This window comes from Bemisia tabaci, chromosome 2 (genome assembly GCF_918797505.1).
Source record: "Bemisia tabaci chromosome 2, PGI_BMITA_v3".
Classification (NCBI taxonomy): Eukaryota; Metazoa; Arthropoda; class Insecta; order Hemiptera; family Aleyrodidae; genus Bemisia; species Bemisia tabaci.
The window spans coordinates 61,973,663-61,997,446 of record NC_092794.1 but is presented as its reverse complement, the minus strand read 5'-3'; the positions used below and the strand labels follow the sequence as shown (position 1 = coordinate 61,997,446).

The 23,784-nt window shown below is 37.1% G+C and overlaps 1 protein-coding gene across 11 annotated transcripts in view; it reads left to right on the top strand.

The window, feature by feature from the left end:
• LOC109039571 (uncharacterized) overlaps positions 1–22,482 on the top strand; it is a 98,529-nt gene extending 76,047 nt beyond the window's left edge. For 10 of the 11 annotated variants that reach the window (XM_019055102.2, XM_072296009.1, XM_019055099.2 and 7 more), the window contains 13 exons: positions 55–230; positions 1,047–1,264; positions 1,826–1,959; positions 2,765–2,871; positions 3,923–3,949; positions 5,762–10,801; positions 11,430–11,705; positions 12,600–12,810; positions 14,159–14,345; positions 14,901–15,041; positions 16,744–17,001; positions 17,450–17,544; positions 18,675–22,482. In XM_019055102.2, the coding sequence (XP_018910647.2) occupies positions 55–230; positions 1,047–1,264; positions 1,826–1,959; positions 2,765–2,871; positions 3,923–3,949; positions 5,762–10,801; positions 11,430–11,705; positions 12,600–12,810; positions 14,159–14,345; positions 14,901–15,041; positions 16,744–17,001; positions 17,450–17,544; positions 18,675–19,924 (8,120 nt within the window). In that variant the 3' untranslated portion in view covers positions 19,925–22,482. The remainder of the gene's footprint in view (positions 1–54; positions 231–1,046; positions 1,265–1,825; positions 1,960–2,764; positions 2,872–3,922; positions 3,950–5,761; positions 10,802–11,429; positions 11,706–12,599; positions 12,811–14,158; positions 14,346–14,900; positions 15,042–16,743; positions 17,002–17,449; positions 17,545–18,674) is intronic. The other variant, XM_019055101.2, reaches the window with a different exon arrangement.
• The last annotated feature ends 1,302 nt before the right edge of the window (positions 22,483–23,784 follow it).

The window sequence follows — 23,784 nt, the reverse complement described above, 5'->3', positions numbered from 1 at the left end:
TTATCATAATACTACACAATTTTAGATCACAACTTCGGTCTTTTTACTTTACAGAATCAAATGCTGGACTTTCTGGATTTTGGACAAGACCTCACAATTATGTTTGTACAACGTGCGGAAGCCAGTCGCTCAACTTTTGGGATATGGAAGACCACAAGTGGAATTCTCATCCAAATGTGAAATGTTCCCACTATGAGTTCACCGAAAATCATTTACCAGGATGGGAATTCGTAAGTTTTTTATGAAGTTCAATTTTCAAAGCTCAGTTTGTCCCTTTTTTCCTCATGAAAAGTTAAGGTAAAGAGGTAAAAAAAAACCCCGGTGTGCAAAATTCATTTTTCGCAACGAAGCATTATCATAAATTTTAATTTTGCATGTAAAATTAAAACCAGTTTGTTTTTTGCGATTCCTGCATTTAGCTCATTACTTTTTAAGCTGCAATGAAAAATTCATTTAGTTATGAGCTATTCAGTTACTAAATCCATCTAATTTTCGATTGCATAGAAATTTTCACAATTTTTGGTCCGACTCAATTTTCAGATGAAGTCAGCCTTTTACATCAAGTATGTATAAACACAGGAACTGTTTGGGGGGGGGGGGAGGGGTGTATACTGTATCACTTGCTCCTCAGCAAAGGTAAATTAATATTAATGAGTAATATACATATATGCATAAGCATTAATCATAGGTTGTCTTATTAATGTGTTGCTAATGTTGATAAATGTGACTGAATCTGTGAAAAAGGAGCCTCCAGGAAAAAATTTTCCCCTAAAAAAAGCTTCAACCTTGTTTTTCTACAATTTTGGAATTTTAGTCTCGGAAATTCAAGTTTTCCGGGTCAAAATTATGCTCATAGTTCCAGATTTTCTTTCTCCATGCGTTTCGACAAGGTATGGAAAATTTCCTCCTGGAAAATAAGGTCCTTTTTCACAGATCTTGTCACAAGTGTCTGGTTATTCTTAAAAAAAAAAAAAAAAATTCCTCTCTTGTTCTTTTTGTATTAGAGTATTTTAATATTTTGTATTTCTTTGTTTGCTCGAAAATAGTTTACCTCACGAACATTCACCTCAGAAGACATAGACGCAATTGAGCCTAATGTCGATCTGGAAGTGCCTTCAGCAACAAATCGATCTCGATGTTCCAAATGCAAAAAAACTTGCAGCTCAACTTTGGAGCTTCACCGGCATATGCTTGAGTGCGGTCTGGATACGACGTGGATGTTAACACTCATGCCTAGCCCCACCAAGAAACAAAAGGAAAAAAAGTAATTTCTAAATTGATCATCTCACTTTTTTTTGTGAAAGACTGTCTATGGTCATTCATTGAAAGCCTCTTACAAGCTACTTAAAAAGTTGTTGGAAGAGGAAGGGATCTCAAACTGGATCGACACTTTGTTTTGCTGCTGAAGAAAAGATTTATAGTAATGTTGTTGTGCTGATTACGTTTTTATAAATGTATCTGTATATCAAGAACACTGTGCTAAATAATGCACCAAGTTGTACCAAAACTTGTTCAGGTTATTTTATATGAGAATATTTGAATTGTTCAAAGAAACAGCTACAACAATAAAAAATTTGTACCTTGAGGATTTAATAGTACCTTAACTTTTCTGATCCATTTACAGGTTACAGAGTTATTGATCTAGTTCGGATTTAGAATCATCATGTAATATATTACAAAGTAAAATAAAAGCTTCATGGATTTGTCATGAATCTAACTTCTTAATTGACTTTCAAGGAAATTATTGTTTAATACATGTCAATAAATTATTTTTGCCATCAGATGGGTTTGTATTGCTTTACTATGAATTTGGGTCTATTTCTAGGAAATGGAGACCATTTGGCAGTCGGCGAAGAAGAATGAGCAGAGTTCGTGGCTTTAAACGGAACATACCTAACTCTCCAATGAAAATCATTTTACCACCCAAAGTGCCACTCGGAAAATCCAAATCTGGTGACAGTGAGTATTCTTATTTTCAGGGTTTTTTTTTTAGAATTTCCAAGTTCATCAGAGCCAAGAGAATATGATTCAGTTTAATCAGTCTATTCTTCCCTAAAATATTTCCCTTAGAAACCCTGCACACCCTTGGTGGCTTGGTGGCTCCCGGCACATTTCAATGAAACTTGAATTGAAATTCATCCTTAGCGAAAAGCCAAAAATTAGGCGATCCATTGGTTTAGGAGCCAACATATTTGGAATCGAATATGCCAATTGTAGTACACTTTTGCCTCAACGTTATACCCAGTTAGGTGCTCGCAGGCTTGGCTGGTACAAAACCCCTGGACCCTTTACCTCTCCGTGTATTTATCCAGACAGTTTCAGATTTGACTGGTACAGCGAAGAGCTTGTCTCAGCATCCTATTATCTAATGGAAGGTGTCATGTTGCACTGCTTGCTCTTCTCAATCTTTATCTGTTTTCCCATCCTTCCTGATTCAGTTTCTGCAATCCCTCTTAAATAGGCATTTCCCCGCCAAATATCTTGACCCCATCATCTCCAAAACGCCTAATTTTTGGCTTTGTGCTGATGATGAACTTTATGTCAACCTATTAAAGTTTCATCAAATTGTTCGAAAAGCCACAGGTGTGCAGGATTCTTTTTAAGCTATTCAGCCATCTTATGGACAAAAAAACTTGAAGTTCAGAAAATGAACTGGAGAAGTAAATACATAAAATTCTCAAAAGTGAAGAAATCTTTTTTATTCTAATTACTCTACTATTGTTTTTAATTAGTTTTTTTATTGTCTTGATTTTTGTTTTTCTAGCTGAAACCATTCAAAAGATGATAGCTAACTTGCCAGCAAAGAGGGCCACCAGGCGCGTCGTTATTTTCGATAACCCAAGTCGAGCGGGCCAAGCAACTATCAATTGTGTAAGTGGTTCTCACTTCATCTCAGTTTCTGTTCTCGAAAATTACCTCATAAGTTTGCCTTTTATTAGTGAAAACATATCTTGTGTAAGGAAGGTTTCAAGTTTCAGTTTATATTCGTATAATTAAAGATATGCATACCTGCTTTTAAACCTCAACAATCTTCTTCACCAGGAATTGATTTTTTCCAAATGACTCAAGTGTCAAAGAAACTTACTTACATAAGAAGCATTTTCACTCCAAAGCGTCTGAAATGAAATGTGGTGAGCCTGAAAATATTTTCTGTCGGATGGATAATGTCAAAAAGAATCAGTAGACAAGGAATTCTATCATAGCTCCCCGTAAATTACTGCAATAACAAACAACGGCCAGATATTGATTAGGAACAAACGCTATAGTTTGAAGGATAAAAGCATGACGAATAACAGTGGCAACTCGTTTGCAGAGGATGATGGGCAGTTGCCTGTCAAAACATATGTCCATCCAATAATTAATCACAAAAGGTAAAATAATGTGAGGACTTAATACTCAGTTCTTACCTCAGATTTAATATAATTGTCTTCAAACTGTGTGCAGTTGAATACAAACACTAATAATGTGTCTGCAGGAGCTTTGGTTCCCAACAATCTTAACAAATGAAAGATTTTCATGAAAATATCTAGTACATGCTCGATTTTTTTAAATCATGTTTCAGAAGATGAAATTTAGAGGTTTAATTTAGTATTTTACAATTAATTACTCACTTATGTCATTATTTTGACACTGGAAGAAAAAAATTAGTGTGAAGTTTAAAAGTACTTATTTTAAAGGTGAATATTTTTACCTCAGCACAGGGCTAACTTACCCTAACCTAAGTCGGATGGACTGGAAAGTCCTCAAAGCTTAGAATTTACCACAATAGTGGTTCTCTCACTAAGAAAGAGATTCATTTGTGTAATCTGATTTAACCAAATTCGCTAGGATTGAAAAATTTCCTCATTTCTTTAAATTCAGTGGTTTTATTCACTTCTTTGGATTTAATTTAATTGATGTTTATTACCATTTATTGCATCAGAATTACTCCTTAAGGAATAAGTCGAAGGTAATCAAAAAGTCATCATTCATTCTTAAGCACGTCGTTACGTTATTATCATTTGCTCGTTTATTGTTCCTTTCTCATCAATTTTTGTCCCTTTTGCTTAAAATTAAATACTTAAATTTATCATTTCTTTTTTGGTCTACTTTAAGCCCCTAATTTCATCATGAGAAAGCTTTTTAGTGTATTTTTCGAAGTTCTTTTTCTGTATATTTCTTTTCTAAGTCCCAGCGATCCAAGGAAAGGTGTGTGATTAATGTATAATTTTTAGGTGAATTAATTTATATAGTTTCATATACCCAGCTCAAAAATTGGTGCAATTAGCAAGTTATAGTACTTACTCTCCAAGTGCACTCTCCAAAATACTAAAATAACCCCTTTTTGGGGTCCTCTCCCCCTCAAGGAAGGTTCTTTTTCTTCGCTAATTTATTTATTTTTTTTTTTTAAGGAAGGGGGATAGTTTGAGAAAATATCACTGAAAAATATCACATAGAAAATAAAGGAAGAAGTTTTGGTTTTGATGTTAACATTTTAATTTCAAGAAAATATTAAACTTGAAGGAGAATAAATTATATGCAGCAACACAACAAGTAGCTAATCATAAATTGAAATGAAAACATTTATCTGTCAGCTTGCGAGCTTTTTTTGTCTTGCAGCCATAATACTTATTTCTATTCAATCGAAACAACATAATCGCACATCACTACTCTCACGCAATGGAAGGTTTCCATTTTTTTTTTTATCTAATTGGAGCTAAAAAGTTTCATCAATATTGTACCTCTTCACATTTTTTTTCTGTCATCAGTGTCAATTATTTTTGTATTGTGTTGTCCCCTAGTCTGATTCCCGTTACTTCATTTTGTGTATAAATTCATATGATCAAGCAATAACTCAAAATCGTGAACTTGCATAATGTGAAAGTTACTTTTTTCTGTTCAGCTCTCGCTAACCATTAAGAATCGTTGTCAAACATTTTCTCATTCCGTCCGTGTTAGTTAATTCACCTAACAATGTTCAAAGGTGTTGTTCGAATGTTTCTTGCTCATTTTGACAAACTAATAATGTCCTCTGAAATTTCCTGATTTAGATTTTTGAAAGCAGGAATATTTTTTTAAATGATTATCATAGATTCTTTGATCAACTTAACTCAATTGTCTCGTGGTAGACCTTTTGGAGATTGTTTGTCTCTTTCTAAACAGTGAGAACTGTTTATTGAAAAATGTTTTCGGTATTGCAATAACAATAGGCTGATGAATCATTTTCCCGTGCTTTTTTTTCTTGTTATAATTTTGTTTTGTCCGTTGAAAATGAGATCATGAAATACTTTAAAACATTCTGGTTTTTGTTTGATGCTTGTTTTAAAGTCCTTCTTGGGTTAAGTTGTAACCCCCCCTCCCCCTCTCACTAAATTAGCCAAGACTACAGATCAAGATCATGCTGGCTCCTCTTTCGCTTGATTCAACAATTTTAAATTTTGAATCAGATCTTTTAAAATTTGAAGCATTATTAATCACTCCTTGTTTTTCTTCTTTTCTTGTGTGTAACTTTAGTTCAACGTTGTAGTTTTAAGACTTTTAATATGAATTTTGGAATTAGAAAAGTATAATTCAAATGAAAACCTTTACTAATGTTTCTTTGGCAAATTTAATTCAATTTTTTTTCCTTAATAGCGAAGGATCATGCAAACTTCAATACATTTTTGGTGAAGCAACGTTGCATGAAGTATATCGTTCTCAGCCAAATTAGCGTCATACTTATTTCTGATTTTAAAATTTCCTCTATCACAACTTATTGCACGCATTTTATTGATTGTTTCAGGTACCAATCACCAGCTTGAATTGGAATAATAACTCTTACGAAGATGGACTGATTGAAAATCTTCTTAAAAATGATCAGCAAAGTGTACCATCAGAATCTCCCTTGTTGAGCGCCTCCGCCGACTCTATCAATCTAAATATGGCAGGCAAAGACTGCAAGGAGGCAATTTCCTCTCCAGCTGATCTCCTCTCCAACTCATCCTCAAGAACAAGAATAGTTCCAATATGGCCCCCTGCTGAACAATCAGACGTCCTCACGAGTCTTCGAATGATGCCCATACCGCAAATACCAATGGTTGTAGAGGCAGCGCACCCTGTAACCCTTCAGAAACCTTCTGAACCGGATATGAAGCCTGTGCTTGAAACTGTGAAGCCCGTAAAACAATTGAAGCCAGCCAAAACCACTAAACATCTTAGATCTCTGGTTAGGCAGCTGAGTGCATCATCTTTGGAGTCGTCCTCAGAATCAAATAAAAAACCTTCAATTCATTCGGAGAAGACCTCAAATGGCAGCAGCAGATCCACCTCCCCGGGTGTCAATGAACCCACTGCCAAAGTAAGCGGACTTATTCTTGAGAAAGCATCAAATAAGACATCCAGTATGCCAAGTTCTCCGTCTAAAGTCACTTTGGCTCTGTCAAAATTTTCTGTCAAAAAACCAAGTGATCTGGCAACAGAGAAATCAACGATCCTCGATGCCATGCGCATTGCAATGGCAACCGTAAATCCTGAATTTACAGGAAAGTCCCTCCTTCTCAAGTCAGGGAAAGGTAACGTGCTAAAGAAATCACTAAGTGAATCTCTCCTATCAAGCAGCAACATTTTGAGAACTGAAACTGTCTGTGATAATAACCCCCTCTCTTGTGTTGACTGCAGCAAAGTTTTTAAGAACAGGGCCTTGCTTAGAAGGCATATGAGTAGGTGTCCTGTCTCGAAACGTATCAGAAGCTTAAATAGCACTCCAAATCTGACTCCTGGTGTTAGTCCAACACCTGGAGAGATAGAATCTCTTATCTCTAGTCCTGTGATCACTCCGCCCAAAGGGCAGTTACCAGCCTCAACTGAAATATCACAGATTCCATCAAAGCGTGATACCAGAACACATCCTCTGGAAAGCACAATTAAATCACCCAGCCTCAGGTCCAGGAAACCCACTAAAGATAATACTTTGCCTCTTAACTCCGAAGGTAGAGAAAAAATATCAAAGGTCCTCAGGAGTAGAACTCGGAAGACAATATCAGATCTGCCTCCTCCAGAGGCAAGTGAAGAGTTGATTCTGGATGAAGTTACTGGTGAACTGGTCCCGGTTGATCGGCCACCCAAATTAAAGGTGAAAGTATCCATAATGACCAGGAGTGAAAGATCGAACTATGTAAGCCCTAAAGTGAAGAGCTCCAGTGCCACTGAAACGGAACCACAAGTTTTAACCCCCAAGGCTAGTAGAGAAGATATTACAAATGTTGTTAACAATGATGGCTCCAAAATGTTGGATGCTGCCATGAATGCCAACATTATCTCTGCAACCTACACAAATGGAATGTTTTCTGACAGTGATACAGACAGTACGCCCCTAGTGCAGCTCAAAGAAATTCTAAGCGCCGCCAATAAAACTGGAGAAAAACCCCAGAAAAAAGTTCTCGTTAAAAAGAAAAAAGTGTTCCGAAAGAGGAGAACAAAAGCTGCTAAAAAGAAGAGGCTCCCAAGCAGAGGAGCCTCTGAGCAAATCAAATATCCAGATAAAATAGTAGTTCTTTCCTCATCAGATAGTAAAGAGTCAATTCAGCCTTTAGGAAGTTTGATCACTGATAAAAACGAGATAGTTACTTCCAGTGAAAATGTCCCAATAAGATCGAAGAAATCGAACTCCTTGAAGATGCAGCAGCGTGCAGCTCCAAATTCTAAGAAAAGAATCCTACGGAAAAGAAAATGTAATAGCGAACTTGAGAATGCTAGTGAGTCAGTAAAAATCGTTGACGAAGTTCCAGCAAGTACCGAAGCCTTGTCTCGACAAGAAGATGAAATAAAAGAGGAACCTAACCTTGATGAAAGTTTCAAATTGTATATAAGTGAGGAAGATGTTGAATCTAAAGAAGAATTAGAACTCTCCACTGCTGGTCCATCAGTTGATGATAAAAAAGAATCACTGGATGTAATAGACTCAGTAAGTAATCATGATAAAATGCTTGATGCTGATGTTTCGAAGCTAGATACCCTCAGTGATGCCAAGTCCACTTCAAGCATTGATGAAGGTCCTTCAAAACCAAAACGCAAGAGGCGCTCAGCATACAATTTGCTGTTCACAAGCTTGAAAGAGGAAGACATGAATGAGCTTTTAACAACTATCCAAGCTGATCGTCAGAATTTAAAGCGAAAATGCACCATGGTCGATTCGCTGCCAGCCATTGATAAGAAAGTGAAAAGGTCTGGAAGTAAATCGGACGATGAAAGTGTGGACAAACTGTGTCATGAAGAAGCTGTTTCACAGTCTAATAATTCAGACTTGGCAACTGCAAATTCTGAGGATATCACTGATACCGCCAACACCAAAGTAGAATCTAATTCTGATAGGAAGGATAAGCCTTCTTTGATGATGAAAAAATCAAAACTGCGGAAAGGTGGAGGTAAGTTAACAACAGATAACACTCTGTCCGCTAGCGTTGACGCTTCTGCCAAGGTTGATGATCCTGTCGTATTGGAAACTCCTTCTGGGACCATTGACTCAGAGGGAGTGCAACTCGGACTCAGCTCGGGAGAAGAATCTGCAACGCTGAAGGGGAGAAGTTTAAAGAAGAATCCACGAAGCAGAGCAACCAGAGTCCCAGAAACGGTGAAATCTCAACGCCAAACTCTTTTAGACGAGTTTGTAGAGGCAGATACTCCCAGTTCCAGTGAGATATCTGCAGGCTCAGCCTCAGGATCAATCAACACTTCCAGTATTAAAACAAGACCAAAACCCAGTTCCAATGTTACCAAATCTTTTGTTCCACCCTCCGATGTCCAGATATCCTCAACTCGCAAGAACAAAAATCAGAAAATAGACCTGAACAACCCCAAAACAAACTTAGGTTCATCTGAAGAGAAGAACCTGGAAGAAAGAGTTTTATCCAGAAGCGCATCAAAGCTGAGAAGTGCTGTTGAGGCAAAAAATTTAAAAATAGATGAAGCCGCGGTAGATGTTCCTGAAGTTGAAGCAGTTGAATCGTTAGTAAGCTCCAGGACAAGGGCCAGAAAATTGAATCCCAAAATGGCAAGCATTGTACCTGCGACTGAATTGCTTGAAAACGAACTTGATCCAGCTACAGAACAGGTAGCACCTAGAAACACCTCTGCTGACTCATCATTTAATGAAGATAGTGTTGTTAGATCCAAGACAGGTCTCTCAAAATCAAAAAACGTTTTTATCAACGCTAAAACTGTAAATGTTGAGCCAGGCAAAAAAGAAGAGCCTAAGACTTCAGTCAATACCAAGAAGAGGAAACAACTCAAAAGAGGCATTGGTAAAGATTTGTTGTCAGAGGCAACATCAGACGATGATAATATACCTTTGTCCAGCCTAAGTGCGGAGAAAATTGCCTCCAGCCTTTCCACTAAGGTGGAGGACGCTGAGCTTTCTGACATCGATCAAGTTTTGATGAAACGGTGTCAGGAACCATCTGCAAGTTCTCTAGATCTGGTAAACACTGATAATTTAGCTGACTTTGACAAGAGTGAGGAAAATCCAGGCGGAAATTCTCAATCTTTGCTCAAAGTTAAAAGTAAGTCCAAGAATCTGAAAAGAAAAAGACGAAAAGAGTTTGGTCATGTGAACTCACTTAACAATGTAGACTCTCCAATGACTTCAGATAGTGAAGGATCAATTTTACGTGTACACAAGAAACAGCCTAAGGGGAAAAAATCTGCTTTGGCCAATGAAGTTAGCTGTGCGTTGGCAGAGAATGATCTCCTCATTAACAGTGCAAACGTTCGGAAACGACTCGCCAAACTGAAAACAACCAAGGATCTGAAAAAAGTCCTAAGTTTGATACAGAAAGGAGGGACTGCAGAAACTGATAATGAAGCGTGTGATGAGACGCTGATGGAAAATTCCCAGAGTAATGATCCTCTTTTTGGCAGTGTCATCCAAAGAAAAAAGAAATTGAAGAAAAAGAAACTAAAAAAGAGGAAAAAGAAAAATTTTAAGGACAAAGATCTAGTCAATGTATTGGTCCAAACAGTCGCCAAAACAGCAAACAAACTTCTCACCAAAAAGTCAGCTGAGCAGCTCCGCAAAAAACAACTCAAACTACAAAGGAAAAAAGCTTTGGAAAAATTGTCACACGCCAATAATGCCTGGCAAATTTCCATTGTCAACCCTGAAACAAAAGAAACTTCAACTACAGAAATTCCTGATTCATCAAACGATTTAGAAGTGAAGAAAGGAGAAGAGCTCAAGGCATTAGAGGAACCCGGCGACATTGATTCCGACAATAGCAGTGTTAACCTAAGTAAATCGAAAGGCCACTTATACTGTTCCGTCTGTGATAAAAGTTTTCTTAGTGCAATGAACTATAACAAGCATTTTACTACATGGAGGCATATGTTTCATGAGAAACTTGACTCTCAACAGCAGGAGAGCGATTCGCCAAAAATCAGTGTCAATAGCTCCTCAGTGGAAACTAATAGTGTGTCGAGTAACACCAGTATATCAACTTCCAGTAACACTAGTATATCAACTTGTGTGAGCAACATAAGTTTGAGCTCTTTGAAAAGCAAACTGAATGCTGCAACTAAATGCGATGAAACACTATCTGTGACAACAGAGACTTCATCATCAGTGTCCACCCCTCCTACAGTCCCTCAAGACCCTGCGAGCACTGCAATAAAAACGGTAGCTCTACTGTCAGAAGTGGAGTCTAGTAAAGAGCCACAGTGGACCCAGCCTAGTTGGCAAATGAATCCAGCGCCAGATGTGTCAGTCAATAACTGGTATGAATCTGCATGGCCAAAAACTACCTCGTATGAGTCTATCAGTCTTGGATCAATATTGGATTCAGTAAACCAGGTAAGAGTCGCAGTTCCATCCTTACTGAGCTTGATAGAAAAGCTTCTACCAGGGCTGCCACAGTCAGGGAATAATGGGAATTGTCAGGGCAAATTATGAAATTGTCGAAAGTGTCAGGGAAAAATTGTCAAGTCAAGGCCCCTGCGCTTGGCTTTTCAATTAAATGATATTGCTCATTTTCTGTGATGCAGTTCCAAATTCCGTACCAAAACACCGACATACTCCCTTCTAGTTAGCCACAAAACCATAGACTGGAGATTAATTCATCCCAGGAGATGACAACACAGCAACAAAACTGAAGCATGTAGAAGTTCTATTTGAAATTCAAAACACTTATTAATGAATACTTAACTTTGTTTTTAACAAAATAGATGTGGATTTAGGTTTGAGAATCAAAATTTGGGGCTATAGTGTAGATCTAGGTGAATTCATCCCAACATCAGTACTGTTCCATGAGATTTTTTATGATGCAGTATTCTCTCTCTCGCTCTCTTTATGATGAATCGGTACCAGACTGAAAATTCCTTTGTTATAGAGAAATTTTCACTTGAAATAGGTGCTCTTTTGGAAAGAGAGTCCTGTATTACCTTTGCAAATACTTTTCTCTACAAGAAATCACTGATTTCAGATACTTGCCGACCCCTCAAGTGCGGACCCTCACTCGTATCCTATAAATCAGTACAGCCTCGCAGACCTACAGCACGCAATATGTGCCAGCGATGAAGAGATGGCAATACTGCAGCACTGGGGTGAAAATTGTCAGACACTGAGTGAGCCGGAGTATGTATATGATAATTCTGCAGTGCAGCAACCCAGCCATCCCCCTGCATTCAACGAATGGTCTTGTGAATCAGCGGATCTTATTGATTTGGATAATCAAAATTCCTGGTCCAAAAAACCAACTGTAAGTTTCCAAAATTTTCTTACCTTACCTTGTTTCTTTCCCTAGACATGATAAAAAGGACTGTGTATAATGGAACTTTTTCCTCATTGTAATTACCATCCTTAATCTTACGCAGATCCTTTAAATAATTTTTTTACTCAAAAATTTAGGTAACATAATGTACTCGTGAAACTATTAAAACTTTGCCATTTTTTAAAACTCGCAAGATTGTAAAAAAGTGCGAAAAGGTCAAAGAATCAACTTTTTTGCATGTGATGGAGGCTCTTGTGCAGAAAGTTCCTAAAGTACATGAACTTCTTTGCTGAATTGTCATTAATTTCGGAGTCTCTTCCACAAAGGAGATCATTTGTTTCTAATGCTAGAAGATCAATTTATTTTTCTCCACATATCCTAGTTTTTAGTCCTTTTGACCGGGAAGTAAAATGTGTACCTCTAATTTCTATCAACTGAGAGACAATTATCTAGCGTTTGTTTTTGTAAGAGTAACCATATTGACTTTCTGGAAGCTCCGAAGCTCCGTTAGCTACTGGAGTTTTTGGAGCTAGCAAAAATAAGCTGTTGTCATTTACACCAGTTTTATCAACCAAACAATCCAACTGATAGCTTATGAGGCTGCAATGCTTTGACTCGGAGCTTGTGCAGCTCTGATGAAGCTGTCCATTTCCGACAAGAGCATCCTTATCAGAGTGTATTGGTATTTTGAAGCAAGTGGTATCCATAGCTTAGTCATGAGGATTTGATTGAACACCTTTATATTTGTGTACCTATTAATTAATCTCACTTTTTCGTGGAAGTCGTCTCTAAAATGAAATTATCAGAAGACAAGAATATAAAAGCTAGTCATTGATTTTCTCATGTATACAAGCTCTACATTTAATTTTTTTCTTTTTTTAGGCTACTGTTGCAAACTCGAGTGACAACCAGAAATCTAGTCACTCAGGGAAAGTCACCCTCAAACCAAAACCGAACAAGCTAGAATTAAAATATTATGAAGACTTTGAAATGACCTGTCCAACTCCCTCCTGCTCTAAGAGATTCCATGGAATCTCTGCCCTCCGCAAGCATATCAGTTGGGCCCACAGTAATAACAAGAAAGCCATTGCATGTAAGTAGCACAACGCAATCAACGTTACGAATTTATTTTTGAAAAAACTTGTCAGTGGTATCTTTGCACTTGTTGTAAAGAATAGGAAATCTGCCTCTAACTCTCGACAGCTTTCATCTAAAACGTACATTTTCAAAGCAAAAAGTCGGTAAAGTAGCACATAAATTATGGAGAAACGATATACTGTGCCGCTGAATGGCCTTCTGTGTCAGCTGAATTCTCAGTCATTTTCGTCAAGTTTCTCCCAGTCTAGAACCAAGAATGCCAAAACGGAAACTTCAAACCGCCACAGCTCTGATTAAATTCGATACTTTTAGACTATATTTGTCGTAATATACTGGGATATCATAAATTCAATCTTGAGTTTTCATAGACTAAGATCCTTTTTCTGGTGACTCAAAAATTTTATGCTCGTGTCTTACAGTGTGAGAGAAAAGAGGTTTTAACCCAATAGTGCCATTAACATGCATCTGTGAAAATGATCAATTACCTCCTCCTTGACTAAACAGCCAAGTTTTGTGTCTGTTTTAAAATTTTTTTGTTTTGTGTTTTTAAATATTCGTGTTTTTAATGGTCTGTCACACAAAATAGATACAGTCAAGTGGGTAGACTACCTGCAGGCACAACTGCACAAAAATCTGTTGGGCACATCGAAAAAGTCTGAAATATATTCCTTAAAGCCTAATCTGCGCTGTTTGTATGTAACACACATTTTTCATATTTGCAGGCAGTTTTTCTTACTGGCCGGCAGTAAGGTTTGCCCAGAGAGAAACTTTAGAAAACCAAACATAACTAATCAAACAATCTTGCAAACTATTCGGAACTTTCATAATTTAAAATTTCAATTGATTGAAAGCTTATGTTTTTGCAAAACAAACAGAGGGAAAGAAAACAAATGCTTGAAAATTATCAAAATCATATAATAGAAAAATTTTGCAAAAATGTTCATATATTCAAGTCAGGTTTTCTTACTCCTCTATCTGTTTAAACTTGGTCACTGGCGGCTACAAACAACTGCCTACAAACAGAAAACTTGATAAGCGTGTTACAAAGTGTGCAGATTGTGCGCTAAGGAATAGATATCTGACTTTCTTATGTGCCCATCTTGATTTTGTGCAGTTTTATCTGTGGGCAGTCTATTTACTTGGTTGTATCCCTTGTGTGCATTCGACTCATGAAGCTTCATTTGGTCTTACTTCACAAGTGTAATCAATTGAAAATAGCGATCCGTTGAGGATTGCATCATACTTTTGTTTCTGTCTTCCTTCATTAAATGTAGAAACATTTCATAATTCTCAGTTTTCCGTTAAGTCCTCATGTAACTTAAACGTTTCTTTTGTCCTGTTAGACTGCAACCCCAAAACTGATCTGCTAACAACGTGCATGACCAGTCAGACTGTGGCCAAGAATCTTGTGTGTTTTGTCTGCAAGGAGATATGTAGCTCTAAAACGATGTTAGATTCTCATGTCAGCACATCTCACGTACGAAAGAAACCTACAGAACTTGTTCCTGGATCATCTAAAACTCCTTTGAGGTAATTGAACAGCTAATTTGAAGAAATAAAAAATCAATTCAAACTGTTGAAAACCTTTAACTCACTTCTAGAACTATTTTTTCAAATAGTTGGTCTGAGCGACAGATCCCCATGCTCAATGAAGTAGCTTGATCCTGATATTCTGGTATTTGCCAGTGTCCGAAGCTGTATAACCTAATTGCCTATGTGCAAATTTACTTGAAGCAAACTGGTTTTAAATAAGGTCACTAAGCAAAACCCGTCGTCCATTCCTTGCTACCGATCTCTCAAAGTTCAAAAGTCTATTTTCTAAGAAATGCATTTTTTTAATTCCTATCTGTGGGTTTGTATGTAAAAATTTACTCCAAAATATCCAATTGATTTCATTGGTTGGAGCTCACTCTCTTAAATTATATTTTTTCTGACTACTTTATGTATATTAAAGCTTAATAAGGAATCTCAGTCCCTGCTCAGCCAAAACAGTCAGTCACCTGTTGCACATCAACTCAAAATCGCATTTTACTCTTTCTGTATTATTCTCTCTTATCTCTTAATTCTTAAATTTTTATGTTGCAGTGAGGGAGCAGAGAAGCTGAAAAGTAAGATGTCTAGTGCCTTTGGCGGTTTATTAGACCGAGCCTTAAACAATTTGAAACTAAATCCACAGAAAGTGCAATCAGAATCAGGAGAGTCCTCGAAACCTCCAGTTCTCCCTGCGTAAGTTTTTTAAAATTTTATTTCCATTTTCAAGCTTTTTCTTGCAAAGCAAAGGACTACGTGCAAAATGGGCCATTTGGGGCTCGGGGCGGATACCTTCGAGACTTGCCCTATTCATTCACCTAACAATGCCCCATCTTTTCCTAAAGTTTCAAGCCTCCCAAAAATTTTGGGGAGACGCGGCGGGGGGTCAAAGTTAAAAACCGGCAAAATTTTTGCAAATTTATTTCTCGAAAACCAAGAAGTTTTGGAAAACGCGGTTTAAACGAGCGTATTCAGCGTGATGAGAGCTTTCAGAAAATGTGTAACATCATACGGTTTTGTCAACTTTAGCTCGAGTTATCGCCTTCGAAGCGCCGGAACGCTCAAAAAAGACCCCTTATTTTCTCACGTTTGGGCCGATATGAGAAAAAGCCATTTTTTTATTTTGATGAAAAATTGATATGTTGTTCCCGACTCTCTGTAGCTTCTTTAGCTTTTTACCGCATGCTGGGGAAATGTTTTGGTCGCGAGTTATAAGAGCGGAAAAGAGCAAAGGTCGGGAAAATCAGCTATTTTAAACTGCGCGCGGCGACGGATCAGGAGACATGTGGCAACAATGCGAGGTCGGCAGAGGAGTGTGATTCGCCAAACTGAGTGGGAGGGGAAGTTTTCCTTCCGATTAAGCCGCTCGCGCAGTTTAAAATAGCAGATTTTCCCGACCTTCGCTCCTTTTCGCTCTTATAACTCACTACCAAAACCATTTCCCCAGCATGCGGTAAAGAGCTAGAGGGGCTACAGAGAGTCGGGAACAAATATCAGTTTTTCATCTAAATCAAAAAATGGCTTTCTCTTAAATCGGCCCAAACGTGAGAAAATAAGGGGTCTTTTTTGAGCATTCCGGTGCTTCGGAGGCGATAACTCGAGCTGAAGTTGACAAGACCCTATGATGTCAAACATTTTCTGAAAGCTCTCGTCACGCTGAATACGCTCGTTTAAACCGCGTTTTCCAAAACTTATTGGTTTTCGAGAAATAAATTTGCGAAAATTTTGCCGGTTTTTAACTTTGACCCCCCACCGCGTCTTCCCAAAATTTTTGGGGGGCTTGAAACTTTGGGAAAAGATGGGGCACGGTTAGGTGAATGAATAGGGCAAGTCTCAAAGGTATCCGCCCCGAGCCCCAAATGGCCCATTTTGCACGTAGTCCTTTTGTAGTTCCCTTTGTAATTTAGCAGTCAGTCTTTCTAAAAAACTGCCAAAACCAAATAAAGATATTGAAGACAATAGGGCATTCCTCAACAACGCCAACAATCTGTTAATTACCGAAGCCTGTTCTACAATAGAATAGTAGATGAATTTTTGACTAGTTACCTTACTCTTATAAATTTAGATAAACCTTCCAACATGTACCATAATGATGTTAATTGTTTTAATGTCAATTTATTCTAAATAAAATAAATATAAAATCAGTCTTCCCTGCAGGTAGCATATTTCATTTACATAAAGTGCAGTCAAACCTCACCAAATGGGGGCCTGCTTAATTTGGAAACCCTGCTAACTCGTTAATAATGGCTTCGTCCGGTTTATTTGTTTTGCCAAGACAGAGTCTGTTTAACTCAGGAACCCTCCTGAGTCAGAATGAACTTTTGGTCCCAATGCATTCCGACTCAGTGAGGTTTCACTGTATTACAATATGCTCACCATCTTTGCCTTCTTTCAACAGAATTTCTAATGAAACCCTCAAGTTGCTTGGTCAATTGAAAGAGAAGCGACGATTGGAAACTGCAGAAAGCAAGACCCTCACGTCCAATCTTGCCCACGAGCTGCGTAATATGCTGAGTCGTAAAAGAGATGACTCGCCCACCACCTCTGAGATAGCCTTTTCCCGAAGGAGCAGCATCGACTCAGATGCTGAAGTATCATCAACAACAGTAAAAACTGATTATAGGCGACCATTTGGATGCCCTCTTTGTTCTATGACGTAAGTTTGTGCTTGTTTTACATTCATTATCATACTTTACTTTATTAGTTTGTTGAAAACAATTAGAGCAGGGATATGAGAGGGTGTCTTCAGGTATTATAATCATATTCAGTCTTATAATGTTTCCATATTTTCATTTTGGTCTTATAGTTTTTAAAAAGTTACTTAAAATTGTCATATCTTTGTTTCATCATTCGATTGTTGAGTCACAATTCTTGGTCTCGCAGCCAACTTTGTTATAAAGCTGCATAAAGTGTTCTAAATCTCTATTCATTATTTGGTTCAAGAGTACATTGTAGTAAATAGTAGCGTGATCGGTATTTTCATGAGGACCTATTTATCAGATTCATCAACAAAGAACCATGCAGGGGATGCCGAATTTTTTCATATTCTTTGCAGGGTCCTTTCTAGCTACGTAATATGTTAACCTCCAATGTTTTGTTTTCAGCTTTGCCTCCTCTGTGGAGCGAAATCGGCATCTAACTGTCAATCATGGACCAAGACACAGGACAGTTGCACCCGAACCAACACCTGCAAAAGCTTGTAAGTTCTACCTTGTTTCATTTTTGCAACTTTCAAGCATTTTATTCACACCTCATTTGTCTAACACTAAGCCTTTCATTACCAAGCTAGATTTTGTGTATGCATGCCTCATATTGGAGATGCTAGTTGTCATGAAAATCAAACAGAGTGCATTTTGTTCGGGAAAGGCTACAGTTGTAGATCAGATCCTCCTCACCAGATAGAGCCACTAATTTGAATACCTCTGAGGGGGTAATACTTCAGAGGCTGTGAAATATTGGTGGAAATGCTGCGGGTAGGTTACAGTTATGCTAAACGCAGATACTGCATTCATGGTAATGAAAGGGTTAAACATTGTATTTGTCCATAGATTCAGCTTCAGTTAATGAAGAAGATCTGTGTGGAGAGTGAATTAGGACTTTTTTCGTTTTGACAAATAATCTCCATGGTAAAGTAAAACATGAGACGAGTCTCAGTTTTTTTCTACATTTTGTCACACATGCTGACAGTTCTTCGATGTGTTGCGCATTCTGATGATTTTTTGCGGAATCTATTGGGTGCTTATGTGTGATTGCATTTTTCCATGGGTTTGAATGAACTTTGTTCAGGACGCATTTTGTGTTTTGACCCTCAGAAGGCACACTGAAAAATATTTGGATGGTGTGTCCTTAAGTTTCAGTATTCTTCAGGACTTTAAGTGTTGTTCTTTAAGTAATATCATGAAAGTGATTTAATTTTAATTACCATACTTTTCAAAGAAGTAAACTATATTAGCTAATTTTTCAGCGGCATAGCAGGGATGATCGTTTATCGACTATTCCCTATTTGAAGCTGTAGTAAAGAATTTATTATTAAGGTGTTCGTTGCGACTACCCTGTTCATCCATCCTTTGCCATAGATTTAAATGGCAGATCAATCAATATATTGCAAAGCATGCCACGCCACTGAATTTTTTTCGAATTTTCAACAGAATTCGTGACAATGAAGAGCTTTCATTAATGCCAAGAAAGTTCTGTTTGAGGTTTGGGTTCAGGAACCTTGTATTGGTATAGAATACAAATTGAACGTCCGCACAGTCCTATTTTTCTGTGTTCTTTCCTCAAAACATATTTGTAGCATGTGAGAACTAATTGTCATTTTCCTTGTTTCAGTGGAAGCGCCACCCGAGCCTGATGTGTGCCCTGCTCCAGAAAGGAAATCTATACCTAAAGAATGTACAAATTCAAAAGTAAATCGCAGTAAACAACTGGCTCTAGATTGGAAGGTGGAGATGGAAACAAATGCTTATGAAATGCAATGTGACAACTGTAACACGACCATTAATTGTCCCACTATTGATAACCCATCCTTAGAAAGCCCAAAACCCAAGAAACCAACAAAGCGCATTACTGGGAAGAAGAATATTTCTGAAAAAGAATCTGCTGCATCTACATCAAGTGTTTTGGACTGCTCAAATATGCACACCGGTGAAGTATTAGGCTCGAATGGTTCCACGTCAAAATCAAGAGGCTCCAAAGTTTTACCCAAGAAATTGTCAAAACCGAAAACCGAAGCCCTCGAAGATGAACTAGAGATTAAAAAAGCCAAAGAAGAAGAAAAAATTAAACGCCAGAACGATGCATTTGATCTACTACTCGGCAAGAAACCAAGCAAAGGAAGCTCCGCAAGGAAACCCAAACCCAAAACAAAAGGAAAATATATTCCAAAACCTGATCCTTGTCCCGCTACCCGCAAAAAAGCAATCTCTCAGTTGCAAGCACTAGGCGAAAACACTGAATCATTGGAATCTCTGCAAGTAGAAGAGTTAAAAATGCCAGCTTTGAAACCTGTTAAAGCCCCTACCAGAGTCCCAAGTCGAGTCTCACCAGACATTCCAGCCCCAATCTTGAAACCAATCACAGCAGAAGTGCCAAAATTGATCGAGCGCAAAACGAAGCCACCTGCTCTATCTCTTGCGGTGTCTCCAAAAACATTGAAGGCATTAAAATCGATCGACACGTCATCATGTGACTCAGACAGTTGTAAGTTAGATAGCCCATCATTTGATCTGCCTGAAATAGAGCCATATTCTTCTGGTATGATTGAGTCGCCTAAGACAAATGAAGAAGAGGGGGTCAGCCTTCGCAAACCAAACACTTTGGTGAAGAAAACTGTAGCCCCTCAGAGTAAGTGTGACAATGTGTCAGAATTGGAACAGTTATTTTCAGATGACGATTCAGATCAAGAAACAACAAATGCAAAACCATCGAAAGAAACTGAGAAAGACGTTAGTCCTGAAACATTGAAGTCATTGAATGCATTCCGAGAGACATTGAAAGTTATGAAAACCCAAGGAACTTCTGAGCCCAAAAACTGTGAAAAAACGCCAAGTACTGCAGATGTTTACGATTTCGAAGATTAAATTTATTCCCAACTATTTTTACTTACGAAAAGAAAATAGAAATCTTTTATAATCAGGTCAGCATTAAGACTTCCATTAAATATCTGATGTCCTGACATAGCATTTCAAAACACTTAAATGCTATGCTAGAATTGAAGTGTTTGTGTATGTTTCTTTGACATCATCTATGAAAGGCAGCTGAGAAATTTATGAGGTCCAAGAAAACTTATGCATGCAACCACAAGTGGAAGTAATTGATGACGTTAAAGCCCTAAAACACTTGAATCAGATTCTTTACTGTCTCAAAAGATGGTGAGTGCATGGGTTTTAGTAAAATTATATGTAGGCACAGTAAAATTTTCTTAAGCTGACATCTAGAAATTATGAGAAATTCAGTCAGAAATTAGAAGTTAGCCGATGGATCTTTCATTTTGGCGTGAGCGTCCTCTGGCAAGCTTTTGTGCACTCCTCCTGCTTGTCACCCGTGCTCAAGGAAATTTTTTAGATCATTCGTCAACAAGCAGAAGGAGTGTCGAAGAGCTAGCTGTTAAACGCACTCCTCAGAGCTGGTCGTAAAACCTTTCTCAGTCTATTTTCTCAAAACTAATTTTTAGCTGAAGAAAGCTAAAGCACTGTAGTGCATCTCCTTCCAACTGAAAAATTAAATTATTTCACGTTTCTGCTGTCTTATGTATGTCACTTAAAGAAAGCCCATAAAATTTAGGAATGCAAGAAATCTTGGAGCTATCTATATTTTTTTCCAAACTTTCTTTCTCTTTTCATTGAGCACTTGGTTAACACCATAATTCTACTCTAAGTGGAGATTCTTGCTAATAGGATCAAAAAATTTCAGTTAAGGCTTCGTAATAGTTTTTTATTGTAAAACATGCCTCAAGTCAGTATTTTTAAATTAATTTAATTATATACAAGACCAGAATCATGAAAGAATTTGTTTGTCGGGAGAGTTAGTCATTTTGGTGCGCTTAGTGGTCTTTTACTGTACTTGCATCATAATTTTCTGTCATCTGTAACTTGCAAATCTCAGGATTTTCGGAGATCCATGAAATAATAAGAAATAATCAATTTTTTTTATATTCATATTATTATAGTTACTTAATTAGAGGGTTTCTACTGTAAGTTCTCTGAAGGACCCAATGATTTCTTACAATAAACTCAATACCCTTAAGAATACTTATCACAACATACGCCCATATCCATCGCGTCTATTGAGATAAAGGAATCTCTGTGTTTTTTCACAGGTTAATATTTTTCTACGAATCCCAAAGGATTGCTTACCTGTATTTCCACGTCATTTGTTGTATTTTTAAGAAGTGATGATTCTATCATTTTGACTTTGATTTGACCAATTCTTAGCCACTGAGGCTGATTTTTTTATGCGCTATAGACTTATGGTGTCTGAAAATTATTGGAAACCCCGATTAAAATTACTGTTTGGTGCTGCTCCATGAAAACTCAGATCCAAATTAGGAAAACATTTTGAGGTTTTCATAGACCACTTAGTTCTCTAGTCGAGAATTCTTCCACAAAATGTATGACGCTGTGGATTAAAAGAGATACGCAGCCCACTGCGATGAAGTGTAAGCAAATTGTAAATTGTGTTACTTTGTGCATTTCCCCCTTTGAACCCTAGTACCATGTAAATAGATTTAAGTGATACTTCTTTCTTCCTTTCCTTTTCTATAAAATACTGAATTTAGTATTATTGTAGTTCAATTTATCTGTTATTGAATGACTGATTCTACTTTAATCAATAATCAATACTATTTTTACACTTATAATTTGTTGCCGAAAGCTACATGTTGTGTTCATCAATTCTTTTTTATTTACCAGAGTAGTATGATGAGTTACTTAAATAATGTAATTTTAGTTATTTTGAATCTTTTTTTAACTGGATTTTTTTAGTCTGCATCAATGGCTGTATATATATGTTAAAGTAGGATGGTTGCACAGACTATGAGGACAAAATTTTGGGAATAATCATTTTCTCAGCTAAGTTAGTGTTCAGCAAACTGGCACCAAAATCCGCAATCTTTGTATGAAGAACCAAACATTTTTTCATAGAGAAGCTTGTAACTTTTTTGCCTTTGGGTACATATTTCAATTTGATAGAAGTTAAAAGACTTTATGGTGAGCTCTCACGAGGCCTATTAACTCTCATTGGGCAAGTTTAGTTTTTAATAAAAATGTGCCCATTTGTCGACAAAACGCCAAAAGTGGCAGAATGAGTGATGCATTACCTCAGCTTTTGAATGTGTACTGCAATGTACACAATAAACTTGCACACTTCATTTCCATGTGTGGTTGTGTCTTAAGGTCAGTTTTTTGTGTGTGTGTGTACAAAAGAAAGTGAAAAAGTACTAGAGTAAATGCAAAATTATTTTTAACATTGATCTTACATGTGTAATCGAATATTAGGTGAAGAATCAAGATTGTTTATTTTACCTTATCATCCCAGAATTCAGTTATCAATAATGAATCAACAAAATTTTTTTATCCTTTTCTTATTTGTAATCTTGCAATTAATAAAAATCATGTTGAAAATTTTTTATACAAAAGCATCCCATCTTGTTCTTGTTTTTCGCTCACTCTCTCCCACCCTCCGTCCAGTTCTTCTTTGATCCGTCTTACCATACTATCTCAGTTAAAAATGAAATCAAGGGTAGAGCTCAACAAAGACTTCGTGCTTCTAAGTTTCTTATTTCAAACATTAAAGTCTCATTAACTCTTTTCAATGGAACTTTTTTTGAGCTTGGTAGTTGGTTTCAAAGAAAATCAGTGACACCATAGTGTTTCTCGGAAACTTCTACTTAGGAATCAGTACTTAAATCGCAAATCCCTCTCATGTGCGACAGCTCCATTATCTGAGAGGTTTTATAATCTTGAGTCATCAGAAACGTAAATAATTTTCTCAATCCTTTTTCTCTCAAGATTTAAATAGCTGCCACTCATTCAACCAAAAGTATCTCTCTAACTTGAGAAATGACATGTGTATTTTAGGAACAGCACATCATGCAAAATTTGATGTATTCGTGTGATAGAGGCCACCCAACAGTTAAGCAGATCCATGTTTTAAGCTTTCTGATTTCGAAGTTTTCAAGTACCTGTAATTTCCTTGAAAAGAAAATATTTTCAAATTTGCATATTTTTTGACTTGTCACAAGTTTAAAAAAAAAAAAAAATCAAATTTAAAGGATTTGAGTTTGGATTTAACATTCCAATTTTCGAACAGAGCTCCTCAACCACCCTCGTTTTAAATACCCATGCATTCATATAACCGCGTGCAATAAATTTTAAGCCATATACATCTATCTTGTATTCAATGTAGGTTATGAAACCCAAAAAATTGTCTTCTTCAATTACCAGAAAAAAATCAAAATCTTAAAAACGCTTTTGCTGTAACTTTCTTGGCAGTCAATGTCGGTACAAGAATTCGCGCTCAACCAAGTCGAGGTGGACCACATTTTGCAATATGGAACCACTATTTCTGGCTCATGTTAGAAAGAGCATACCTAAATGAGCCATTGGTTTCCCTATGCAGGAAGGTGCTTTTGTGGATGAGCTGGAGATTGTGGTTCCTTATTGCAAAATGTAATCCAAGTGATTAATTTGATACTTAATTTGTTGACTGCCAACAGATGAAGGGATATCTCCTCTTCCTCAAGAAATGGAAGTACTCCTCTATGCCTAGATTTTATAGATCTTATTTTGAACAAGTTAATTCTAACGATTAGAATCAAAGCTGACGATCTCCAATTACTTTTCATAATTTTTGAAAAATATGATGATTATTGTTGTTCAAAACTGCTCATAGGTACAGGAATTTTATTGGCATCAGCAATTATTTGGGTCCATTAAAAAAA